Below are 12,960 nucleotides of genomic sequence, written 5' to 3' on the forward strand. Positions count from 1 at the left end.
ATTGAGGGTTGGTCTCCATGAGGGCCGATGCGCTGCCAATCGAACAGACGTCCTTGCCTACGTGAGATGTGGACGTCTCCTGTGGGTGCAACATCGGTGCCGGTAGATCGAGCGTCTCGAACTTGGCCACGGCTCCGCCATCAACAATTTTACATTTTCGCTGGACGAGTTTTTGTTGTTGCAATTTCCAGAAATTGGTGTCAACAAATATAAACGTCACTCGCGCTAGCCGCCCGTGGGATCTCCTGATGTCCGTCTGATGCGAGGACGCAGCGTCCGATTGTTTGCGGGGCACAAGCACGTTCCGTTTTTGTCACGGCGAGACAGAAGGGGGCTTTGACGAGCACAGCAAGGGCCCTCTTTTTTTGGAACGTGGTTTTCGGTTCAGCGCTGCTCCACATTTTGCGGAAAAATTGGCGTGGCGTACCGATTTATCGTTGTTTTTGTTGCATGATTGTGAGCGCAAAAATAACAAGCCTCCCGCGCGCGGCAGAAGATGATGCGACCACAGCGCTCATCCAAGTGGCTGCTGCTTCTAGTACCGCTGCCAAAGATTGTTAACGTCGCGATGACGCTTGGCCGTAGCCGCATCAGCAGAGTCAAAGTGATCTCCTGCTGCTCAAACGAGCGTTGAGGCATTGAGGCATTGGTGCTCATCTCCTATTTACAGCGGTGGAAGTTCCACATTCCTATGCCAGGATGCGCGGATGATGGGCTGAGTCAACCCCTATCCAGGATTTGAAATTGCAACTCGATAATTGTGAGCCAGCTGCCTCCTAGGACGGGTCGCGTTGGGTATCAACACCTGGCATATCGATGGGGGGCACGGGGGGGGGCTGGCTGCAGTGCAGTGGTTAGTGCATCGCACTCTGAACCTGACAATCTGGGTTTGATGCTTCAGCCCCCTCCGCCCCCACCCCCTTGGCTTCACCAGCCCACACTGTTTAGCGTGGTTAGGTATGGTCATGCAATCCCATTAATTGACATGGCGTGGGGGGATACCTTAATGCAGCAGTGTATTGACGAAGGATTGTAGTATCAACAAAGCTTTGTTGATATCTGAAGCACTCTTTATTGATATGATATTGTGACAGTTTTCATCATTTTGCAAAAAAACCATGAGAGTACTTGACAAAGCAATAGCGAACCTGTGGATGTATTCCTCGATCGAATATTTGAACTTGCAATGCACGCTCTTGGCAGAAGCACGCTCGATAGTACGCCCTGCGGCCGGGATGTTACCGTTGCACAAAGGTCAACAATTATGCTTCTTGAAATCTTCAAGAAAATTCATTGAATTTGACATAAAACAAATGCCAAAGTCACACGATGAGAGGTCTAGTTTGTATTTGAGCGAAAAGTCAATTTCCTAAATCATCCGTGGCGTCGACATTTTATTTCCTGCACCATTTGTCTGCACACCAGTTAGGGTCGGTTAGTATTCTTTGCCAATAAAGGCTTATATCCACAGCTTACTGGGCAATGCAAGACCACGTGACTTGGCGATAACATCACAGGAATAGGCAACGCATGTTGCAATAAGCAGAGCGCCGGCCAAGGCGTGGCATCAGTGCTATTTTACAACGGGTATTGTGTCATTAATCATGTGATTGTAAGTAACATTACTGGCCCCCTTTCTTCATCTGCCAGTGCATTGACAAAGGGTTGTAAAGTATTTATTTTGCATTGCATTTACCCATGAAAGCCTCATTGAGTGCCGGTAGAGGACAACAATGGATGTTGCCGCCTTGCTCTCTGCTAATAACATCGCCCCCCAGCAGCCAATAGCAACCTGTTTTGTGCACGGTGGTCTCCCGTTTGCCCATCCATCCAAGCGTGAGCCAGACTCAAAAGTCCTGCTTAGCTTCGGAGATAATTTGCACCTGCAAATATGTCGGGTGCGAGATGTGTCAACTACCTCGCCTAGTATACAAGAGGTCGTGGGTTCAATCCCAACCTTGACGGCTGTATAATTTGGAGTTCTTATGTTTCTCTTCCCGTGGTTGCATGGAATTTTCTCCGGGTCCTCTGGTTTTTTCCCTTCACATTTAGAAACACGCGTTTAGAGTATTTGACTGCTATACATGTCCACGTGATGAGCGATTCTTTGGGTTATCATTTGTGGACAGGTCGCTTCTGAAAAAGAGCGACATAGCTCAGTGGGCCTTACCTGGTAAAATAAACAATAGTTTACGTAGTTTAGTTTTCCTGCGCAGTGCTCCTTATTTATGTATTCCCGGCTGCTCATCTTGAATTGTTGAACTGTTAAAGTTTCCTTTTTTATATATACGTGCATAAAGTGAATTTTAACCGCGTTCAGTTTCCATAAATAGCGAATTTGTGGAACAGGGGCTTCTGGGGAGTTGTGCTTTTTTTGTCACATTGTACTTCAAGACTGCGACTGCTTTTTTTCCCCCTGACACGACCGGATGGTGGAGGGATTTCTAGTAAAAGAACCCATCAGGCTCGGCGTATTGGTGGTGTAACTGTGACGCAGATTGGATCGCAGGAGAGATGCTCGGATGAATCAACATCCAACGGCGGTGGAGAAGTGAGCGTAATTAATCTCGCCGCCTCGCCTCGTTTCGCTGCCATTAGCAAACTTTCTTTTTTTTAAAGCACATTGCCTCCGGGGATAAAATTAGCGCAGCCGTTACAGCCTCGTTAACGTGCTGCTTCGAAGAGTGTGTGGGTTTAAAAAAAATAAATATACATATTAAAAAAATATTCAGGGCCTACCTTGGCTCCTCCCACCCTCAACCAGTATATATAGAAATACTGTTTTATTGGTATTTCTCTCACTTGATACAGCTATCGTGCTGTGACGGTTCCACCTGAAGACGGAAGCTTGTGTTGCCTCCGAAACGTCGTGATTTTTTTTATTTTACTTTAATTAATTTTAATTTTTTACCTACGTGACTTTACCGAAAAAACCCATGAATATAAATCCTTGCAGTCACGAAAGCTTCAAATCTAGAGTTACCGTGCTTGTTTTTTACTTGCGTGTTTTTCTTGTGAAACCTCCAAAAGCAAATTTGACTGTTTATAGACAAACCTATGAGATCTCTTTTACCAGTGGCAAAATATAATAGTAGGTTTTTACCCTTTTAACTGGTACAAAACTGACACCTTGAATAAAGGTGTCAGTTTTGTACCAGTTAAAAGGGTAAAAACCTACTATTATAGACAAACCTATTTATTATCTGTGTCGATTTGTGTATGTAATTGACCAAACATCCCAGTGCAGGACCTTTAGAGGAGACGTTTAGCAATCATTGCGGGAGGGGGGGGGTCTTGGGTTGTATCGCACACCCACGTGGACAGCAAAGCTGTGAGGATGAGGCCCTTGCCACGCCCTGCGCTTCACGTTTGGTTATTTGACCAGAGGTCACCACACCGCTCAGTGTGGATTTGGTGGAGGCGGGGAGCGTATACGTGGGAGCATAGAAGTACTGTACAGCAATGGATTTCGCGACACCGTAAAAAGGACGCTTATTTATTTTGAACTAGGTACTGTAATGTATTCTATGTAGAGTATGAATGTGTGTGTATATATGTGGGGAGCGGTGGTGCGGCGGTTAGCGTGCTGCTCGAGTCTCCAGGTTCGATTCCCGCTCATAGCCACTATCAGTGACGATTATCTGAACCGGTCCTGGGCCTCTCCTAGGTCGACGCAGCCTCAAATGAGTACCTGGTGCGATGTGTAAAAACATCGCCACTGGGGAGACAAAGGCGGTCGGGCGTGGTGCTAGCCACCCACCCCCTCGTGTACCGTGCCGGCCTTCATAGGTGCTCGCGAACAGCACTCGTCCCAACAGTCGGTAAAGGCTATACGGGGGATTTTTGTTTTTATATGTGCACTTGAAATATATAAACTTGTAGCAGTTTGTTAATCTGCTACTAAATAAAGCCCTCCCAACGTCATTCCGCTCATGGGGTTTGCGTGACTGTCCTTTGTATAAATACACACATACAAAATTCTTTGTGTTGTATCTAGATCGTAATTGTCTCAGATTTTGACGTCTTTATAGTTTTAGGCGCCATGTTTAAGAGGGGGGGGGTGCCGCCTTTTGAGACAGCTTATGCTGCACCCACCACGGCTCCATTTGTCCTCACACGTGTGCTGTTCTTCTTCTTGGTTCTTTCTGTAAAGTCACGTAGAATGCTTGCGTTGTGGCCGAAACGTCGTGAGAATTATTTTATTACGTTTTTATTTTTTTTTTATTATTTTATTTCCATTCTACTTGACTTTACCGACAGAACCTAGAAGATGAATCGCTGCAGTCACGAAAGCTTTAAATCGAAATTTACGTATGTTGTTTTTCATCTCGATTCGAAGCTTCCGTGACCGCAGGAATTCATACCCTCTGGTTCTTTCGGTAAAGTCACGTGGGTAGAAAACATTAATAATAAAAGAACACGACGTTTCGGTCGCAACACAAGCGTCCGTCATCAGGTGAGGTGTGTTGTTTCTCTACGTGCCTTGCTTATGTTGACATGATTTCCCTCACGGGGCATCTTGAGGTGCACTTGAGTCTGGATGCTTTGCACGATTCAAAAAAGCGCGCGACTTCTCTCCCCCATCTCCCTTGTGGTGGTTGTCGTCGGCCAGGCGCTTGAACAGGAACCGCCTCCCTCTCCTCCCCGAGCTGCTCTTCCTGGGGACGCCGAAACTCGCCCGACTGTGAGTACAGCCACCTTTATTCTTTCTCAACTCCCATTAGCACGGTTCACTACGTACGGCGCGAGAGAAGTTCAGCACGCGTACACGCACACACACCACCGCCATCGAGCGTCGGAGAGTGTGCAGGCAGTGCAATTGCGCCATAGGTGCCTACAGGTCAAAAGGGGCCCAGGCACTGGGCTATGAAGAGGTATCGAGCGGAGTGGGGGGGGGAGTATGATGCTCAAAACACCGCCCCCCCCCCCCCCATTTCATTCCTCATAGCACCAGGGCCCAATGCCAACCCACGCTGCGCCACTGCATTCAACACGGGGTGCGTCGGAGGTCACGTCCGCGACCAACTCCAAGTCTGTCATCTGTTGAGCATCGCGCGCGGCATGCACAACGCCTCCTACGTGTCCCTCTTGAATTGCCGCCACGATTTCTCGTGGCGGACACAAGCGTCGCGCTGTTTTAGCGCTCGCCGACCCAACGCGTTGGCAGCGACACCGCACCCGTGCCACCCCCCCCCCTCCTCCCCCCGCGCTCTTCAACTCGTGCCACCTCTCTGCCAAGTGCGCCCGCGGATTTACCGTCACTTCGCTCACGCCCGCCCGCCCGCCCGTCCGTGCGCACCTTTGCGCTCGCGAGGCTGGCGCAGTTTGCGTAGCGGAGCTCCAACTCCCTGCGGGGTTCTCCATTGAAACTGTATTCCTGCCTCCGGGAGTCGGAAGTCTATTAAATCGGATTTAAAGGCGGCGGCGGCGGTGGTGGTGGTGGCGACTGGTTCGTGCAGGGAAGGAGGGCCCTCTCACCGGGCGAATCGTCTTGGCGAGGATTAAGAGCGAGGTGGTCGCCGGAGGGGGGTGATGGTCTGCGGCCTCGAACGATGCCATGCGGCAAGTTAACGCTTCCAATAGATCTGCGGGTAACTTGAAGGGTATTTTTAGCTTATCGGGCCGTTGGGCTGTTTGCTCACCAATCCATCTCCCGCTATCTGATAGGCCCATCTCGAGCCAAAGAGGCCATTGGACAGGCTTGGCAAACATGCAACCCAATGCCAATGCTGATAAGAAGTGCCAGGTGATGCAGATAAGATTTGGGGTATGGGTGTGGGTGGAATGCACTTGTGGCAGCTGATTTGGGAAATATAAATAAACGAGAAAATAAAGTGTCAAAAAAAGAGAGAACGTGCTAAAAAGACTTGGACCCGCACATTGATTAAAAACAAAAACATCGCCGCTACGCTTAGATTATTCGCATACATTTTTAACGCGATCTATTAATAAATCATTGAGGGAATGGTGTGGTGGTGGTGGTGTGAAACAAATTCATTACCATTATAAAAGGGCATCTGGTATGGGAGGATTTCAAATTAGCGAGGGAGAAAAAAATAATCTGCCGCGTGAACAATAATTACGTGAAGCAGTGCGCCGGAATAAGTGCGCTTTGCTTTTTTTGTGTTCGTGCATGTGCAGGCCCGGTGCACGTGCGTGCCCATTAAAAACCCTCGCACGTGCAGCGGCGCGCACGCGCGCACGGCCAGGCCATTCGCGTTCTCTCCCCTCCCGAGATTACAGTTCAGCGATGAGGTCATCGGACGTCTCGCTGTCTCGCTGGGCGCATCTCAAATATCGATGACTCTCGCGCATTTCCCACGAGCCTTGTGGCCCCTTCCCTTCCGAAGCTGCCGTCTCGCGCGCGTGCCGCGACCTCTCTCCTGAGAGCGCGGCCACCGCCACTGCCACCGCCTCTCTCTCTCTCTCTCTCCACCGCCACCCCCCGCCGCCCCGGTCCCAGAGTTGGCCATCATCGCAAGTAGCGCCGCCATGACGACGACGACGATGATGATGATGAGACACAGCCTCATTAACCTCTCCGTGGGAAATTGCTTGGGGGCAGGTGCTGCTCTGACCTCCCGGAAGCTCCCTCGCGTAGCCATCCCAGGTGGGGGGGGGGCATCTCAGGGCGAAGGCGCATCTGTGCAAATGTATAGATTTTTGCACGCAGGATGGAACACTACATTTTTTTCCCTTAATTTAACCTTAACGTGTCAAGCTCTGTTCTATTGGGAGATGTGTGTATTTTTTGCACGTAAGTGTGAATTTGTGTGCTATTATCAGTGGCGACTATTTGAACCGGTCCTGGGCTTCCCACGAATTTGACTCAGCCTTACATGAGTAATTGGTTTGTACACAACAGTGTTGGGGAGACAAAGGTGGCCATGTGTGTTGCTCGTGGTCTCGTATATACATTTTGCTTAACCAGTTAGCCCACGCATTAGCATATTGTTGGCATACATTTTTGTAAACAATCAATTCTCAATCGATTATCCTATGCATGCATTGTGAGCATAAGAACCTATTTCATCCGATGAATCGATGCTTCGTTGCACTCCTCGTAATCGGCAATAATCATCATCAGCCATGGTTAATCCACTGCTGGATGAAGGCCACCCCAAGCGATCGCCATCCCCCAGGGTCTTACAATCAAAACACACCCAACACCTGTGCTCTACAGCTCTTTTTCAGAAGCGACCTGGCCAACAGTGGTAGCTCAACGAAGTGGCATAACGTGCGGGAAATTATAGCAGCCAAATACTGGAAGACCCGGAGAAAAATCCACACAACCACGGGAAGAACATGCAAACTCCAAATACACAGGCGTCACAGTCCAGATGAAACCCACGACCTCCTTCATACCAGGCGAGGGAGAGAACATCTCGCCACCGCGGCGTTTCCGCCACCAGCTTCCGCTCCGTTGTTAGTCCTGGCCACGGTAATTGGCGAAACGCGTGCGAAATATCCGTTTAAGCGAGCGGGCGCGTGACGTTACGTACCTGTGCAAGTCACTTTGTTTTTATAACGGTGACACAACTCGCACCATTATTTGTCGAAGAGAGGGTGTGGGGGGGGAGGTCTTAACAAACAGGCCTTGAGTTGGGGGGGGGGGGGCTAGGGCGATCGGGCGTCCGGGGCGCTCGCGAAGAGAAGAGGAGGAGGAGGTGGCATCGTTATTTCGCGCTCGCGACAAAAGCTCGGCGTGAGTGCCACGGCTCGTTCTCCCGCAACGAGGTAGGGGAGGGCCCACCGCCTACCCGCTGCTGTGCGCCGCTGCCGCGCTGTGCCGGGCCTGACGTGCCGATTAGGGGCCCCGCTCGCCGCCTGAGCGGCTTGTAACGAGACGTGAAACTGACAGCCGCTTCGATGTACTGGCATTTGTATCCCTATCGGATGTCGCTCTCTCTGCTTGAGTTGCCACCCACCCCCTCCCACTCCACACACTCGTTCACCACACCGACCCTGCCAACCCACGTTCCTCCCGTTCACACTTTGCCAAATTACTATTCCTGGGGACATGGACATGCTCACATGAATATATACACATGCTTGAAAGGAGAGGCGCTTACCCTATATTTACGTGAGCGCTATGTTTGAGGCTGACTTTTGCGCAGAACGCCACATATATATGTATCTATTCGGTGTCTGGAGCACATTGTTGTTATGCGCTGATGTATTATCATCATCATCATAGGCCACGATTAATCCGCTGCTAGGTAAAGAGCCTTTCGCCAAGTCGTCGCCATCTCTTGCAGTCCAGCGGCGTAAAAGGTTCAACAAATGTCCCCGCCCGCCCCCCCCCCCCATGTGGTTGTAACGATGTGAAAGTAAAAGTGTCCATCTCAACTTCTTCTTGGTTGAAGCTGTGGACGCGACGGCCTCACCAGGTTTTACAGTTCTCCGTGTTTTGAACGACGCGGGTATAAATTCTCTCGCGGGTGATCGAGTTGCCGCCGTCAACTGAGATGTGGAGCACGGGGGGACGGCGACAACCGCCGGGAAGAGTGTCACAGGTCATGGGGGGGGGGGGTGGTGGGTGGCGAGGGGGTTGGGTGGGGGGGGCTATGTCCGGTGACATTTGTGGAAGTAGCTAACGAGAGTGTGACGGCCGCCGATCTAATTTCGATCCGTGCTTCTTCCAGCGCTGAGATTCAAGCGCGGCTTGAACAGATCCGCGTGCTTGGTTTTCGCCCCTAAATTAAAGGGGACGATGCCGCCGCTGCTGCTGCTGCTGTAGCAGTTGGCTGCCATTTGGAACACATGGGGGCCCTCTAAAAGTGTCACGCTTTGGTGGCTGCCTTTCGCTTTGCGCAGGCGTGCATGCACAAGGGGTGTGTGAGCGGTAACGGAACGAGCGTGCTCTGGGAGTATTTGTGGAGGTGCCCATTTGCCCGGGCTTGCTCGCGGACCTGCACGCACATGTTGCTCGAGCTGTGTGTGTGTGTGCGTGCGTGTGTGTGTGTGCGCGCGCGTGCGTGCGTGTGTGTGTGCGCGCGCGCATGTGTGTACGTGTGTAGTGGTTAACGCGCTGCCCTACAAGCCCGACGACTCAAATTCGATTCCCGCTTGCGGCCAACACCAGCGACGATTTGTTTAACTGGTCCTAGGCCACCCCTAGGTCGACTCAGCCTCAAATGAGTACCTGAAGTGATGTGTAAACATCGCTACTAGGGGACAAAGGCAGCCGGACATGGTCTTGGCCGTCCACTCGCTCGTGTGCCGTGCCGGCCTTCGTAGGTGCTCGCTAACAGCACTTGCCCTGACGGTATGTTAAGGCTATACGGGGGAATCTTTGTCTTTGTGCACGCATTTTTTCGGTGGCGATGGCACAGCGATTAGCACACAACGTTTAGGTCTTGGAGACCTGGGTTCAATTGCTGTCCATCGCATTGCATCATTAACAAATTACACCTGTCCTAGGCCTACCCCGAGGTCAACTTTAGCCTCATCACGAGTCCCTGAAACATTGTGTAAACAACAGCACTGGGAAGACAAATGTGACGTGGTATGGTATCTTGGCAACCCGGAATGTATATCCACACTTGGCGAGACACATCGACTATTACCTCCCGCTCTGGGGGGAGCTGCTCGTCACGTGCCATCTACTCCAATCTACCAGCGACACAAGCAATAATATTCTGTGAGAAATTAAGCTCTGGCCCCAACAGTCTATAAAACAACGGTAATCCTGGTCATTGTGCATATCTCTGTGTGGAACGAGCCGCTACCTGAGAGTGGTTGGCTGATGCGCTGTCTGTTGAGGGAGTGCGAAGGGTGATCCAGAGCTTGAAACAAGGTAAAGCGGAGTGCAGGGCAACTAGAATGCAGAAGTTGGCAGAGTGAGGAGCAAAGTCGGTGCATCTGCCAGTCATCACAGTCAGTCATCCTATGCAATCTGGATCTGTTCCATGTCGTCCTGCCAGTGGGAACTTCCGACACTTTACGTGGCCTCAAATTGCACCTAGCCTGGCACAAGAAGCGCGCTGACGTCACCGCCACTTAGTGGTGAGCGGCAGTGGTTGTTTTTGTATGTGTGTGTGTCGTATGACATTGGAAGCGGTGTGAGGAGGCCGCGTGATGAACGTGTGCCTCCCCCGTCGTCACCCGATACCGCTTCTCTTCCTGTATCCGTCTCGGTTGCATCGCACCCGCTTCACCTCGGCATCCGGATTTTTTAAAAATCGCAGCGGGGGATCGCGCCAGCTTTGCACTTCAAAAACCTCTGGGAAGGCCCGGCATTAACAAATACGCGCGGGCCGATACCGATTTTACAACATAAATATTTAACAGTGATCATTGGTTCATTGACCCCGCGCAACTGCTGCTAACCGCTTCAAACGACGTCCGATGGCGGTTTTTTGCAGCCAACCAAAAACCAAAATAGATTTTAAGACTGCAAAAGCTTTGCATGCCTTGCAAAATGCAACCGCATATTCAGTCGTGTCCCACGGCAGCGAGAGGGGCACCACCGTGGCAAGATGTTAACTACCTTGCCTGGTATGCAGGAGGTCGTGGGTTCGATCCCGATCCCGACCCTGGCGCCTGCTGCTGTATATTTGGATTTTGGATGTACTCCCTGTGGTTGCGTGGATTTTCTTTATGTCCTCCGGTTTTTCCATTCCACATTTAGAGCCAACACACGTTTCGAGTGTTTGGCTGCTCTAAATTTCCACACCATGAACCACTTCGTTGAGCTATCATTTGTGGCCAGGTTACTTCTGAAAAAGAGATATACAGCTCAAGTGCGCCTTACCTGGTAAAAAAATGTTTAGTTAGTTAAATAGTTGCTATGAATTGGGATGGGGAGGGTGAGCTGAGCAGTGGTTTCTGCACTGGGCCATGAACCACTGTGACCCAGGTTCAATTCCCGGCCACGGCTAACATCATCGGTGAATTATATCTGAACCGGCAACGACCAGCACTGGGAAGTGGGGTCCAACGACCCCCACAACCAACACGGCGGCGTGGGAAAGCCCTCGTCCAGCAGTGGATTGACAATGGGCTGTGAGTCAAATTTAAATATCACGAAGTGGAGCAGGTAAGCGATGAGTTTTACACGGTGAGTTTAAACGGTGAGTTTAAACGGTGAGTTTAAACGGTGAGTTTAAACGGTGAGTTTAAACGGTGAGTTTAAACGGTGAGTTTAAACGGTGAGTTTAAACGCACCTGAAATGTAAACCGTTTGAACGCCGGTGGTGTCGGCGCCTGATGGACGTTTGTCATTTTAAACGAGTCGTGAGCTTTGGAAAGGGTCTCACAATGTGGGCTGCTTATTCCCCCGTGAGATGTCATTTAGCCTTGGGGTGCTGGCGGTGGGGAGGAGGGGGTAATACGCAGTCACCGTAATTTCGAGGCAATTGTCGGCGGGATATGGATTTGAAGGGGGTCTGGGCTGGTGAGCAGGTGCGCGAGTGTTTCATGTCGGCGTCGTGTCTCGCCGCAGCGCGCCCGCGTGTGCTCCCAAATCCTCCATTTCTGGCGAGCCGTCCACTTATTGCCGGTAGCGCCAGCGCCAGTGCTCCATTTCTCACTTTAAAAATTCCTGGGTCTCTGGTAGACCAGAGGGGGTGGTGGTGCTGGTGGTGGTGCTGGTGGCAAACAGCACGTGATTAGTAACCACAGCCATTGCGAGAGGTCTGTACCGGATGTGGTGTCCCAGCTGTGGCAATACGTTCTGGGTCACTGGTAGGCTTGAGTAGGCGGATTAGCATGGTTGGCTACGTACGGTGCGAAAGAAGTTCAACATACATACAAGTGACTGGTAGTAGTAGCCACAGCCATAGCAGAAGATGGTGTGCTATATTCCAGTGCACCTATATGGACAGACCCGGCTGATATCAAGCACTGGCCATAACATTGTAAATGCAAATGTTAAAATTTGCAAACAAAAATACTCAAACTGCTTCGACTGGAGCTGAGCTACCCATATGAAACCACGGGATGGTTCCGTGTCTTCCAACCTATATTGGCGGCGATGCAGCGAAACATAAGGGGCTGGGGATGTCCGTGCGGATAACCGTGAGGGCGTGAAGTTAATGACCGCGAATGGGGTTTGTGCACAGGCTCTAAGTGCTGCGCAAGCACAGATTGAGGATCCGGGGAGCGAATGGCCTGAAGAAGAAGCACACAGCGGTCCACCTTATGAACGTAATGAAAGCAACGTCGCCACGGCAGCGAGATGTTAACTCCCTCGCTGGGTATGCAGAAGGTCGTGGGTTCAATCCCATCCCTGACGCCCGGTCGCGTGGATTTTTCTCTGGGTCCTCCGGTTTTGCCCTCCATATTTAGAAACATGCGTTCAGAGCTAGTTTGCTGCGATACATTTCCACGCGATAAGCCACTTCGTTGATCTATCGTTTGTGGCCAGATCGCTTCTGAAAAAGAGCTATATGGCTCAGTGGGCCTCACCTGGTAAAATAAAAATAGATTTTAGTTTTAGTTTTACATCGTGCTTTGTCTGGGCTGGTTTACATCCAGAAGGTAAAAAAAAACTGAAATCTGAATCGAATTAGTTGTCGTAATAACAGCACTGTATTTCGTAACGAGACGACGATGACGAGACACGGTTTTCTGCGCCGTCTGCTTTTGACTGATTTTTGTTTGCCTTTCCGTTCACTCGGTGTGACTGCCTTCAGAGCTTAAAATAAAACCACAATACAACTTCACGATCAAACTTCCGCGACGTCGTGCCACTCGGGGAGAGGCGCGTGCGCTCTTGCCTTTGATATTGTAATTTTGTTTTTATAGGTAAGGCGGGTTTTTTTTTGTACCCATCCGCTCGCTCGTGTCTCCGCAGAGGCTCGCGACGGTGCTCAGGGCACAGCTTAGATAAATCAATGACAGAGATGAGATCTCACCCCCAACATTTTTCGTGTGTGTGTGTGTGTGTCCCACTAGGACCCCTGCACCGCACCCCTATTCTCAATTGCACATGGTGATCTAAGCCCCGTTCCCAGC

General features: G+C 50.7%; 1 protein-coding gene across 8 annotated transcripts in view; it reads left to right on the plus strand.

The window, feature by feature from the left end:
• The window catches only part of LOC144935062 (slit homolog 2 protein-like), a 181,105-nt gene that overhangs the window by 18,031 nt on the left and 150,114 nt on the right, over window positions 1–12,960 (plus strand). For all 8 annotated transcript variants that reach the window (XM_078861396.1, XM_078861399.1, XM_078861398.1 and 5 more), the window contains exon 4: window positions 4,613–4,684. In XM_078861396.1, coding sequence (XP_078717522.1) covers window positions 4,613–4,684 — 72 coding nt within the window. The remainder of the gene's footprint in view (window positions 1–4,612; window positions 4,685–12,960) is intronic.

This window comes from Lampetra fluviatilis, chromosome 12 (assembly GCF_964198595.1).
Source record: "Lampetra fluviatilis chromosome 12, kcLamFluv1.1, whole genome shotgun sequence".
Classification (NCBI taxonomy): domain Eukaryota; kingdom Metazoa; phylum Chordata; class Hyperoartia; order Petromyzontiformes; family Petromyzontidae; genus Lampetra; species Lampetra fluviatilis.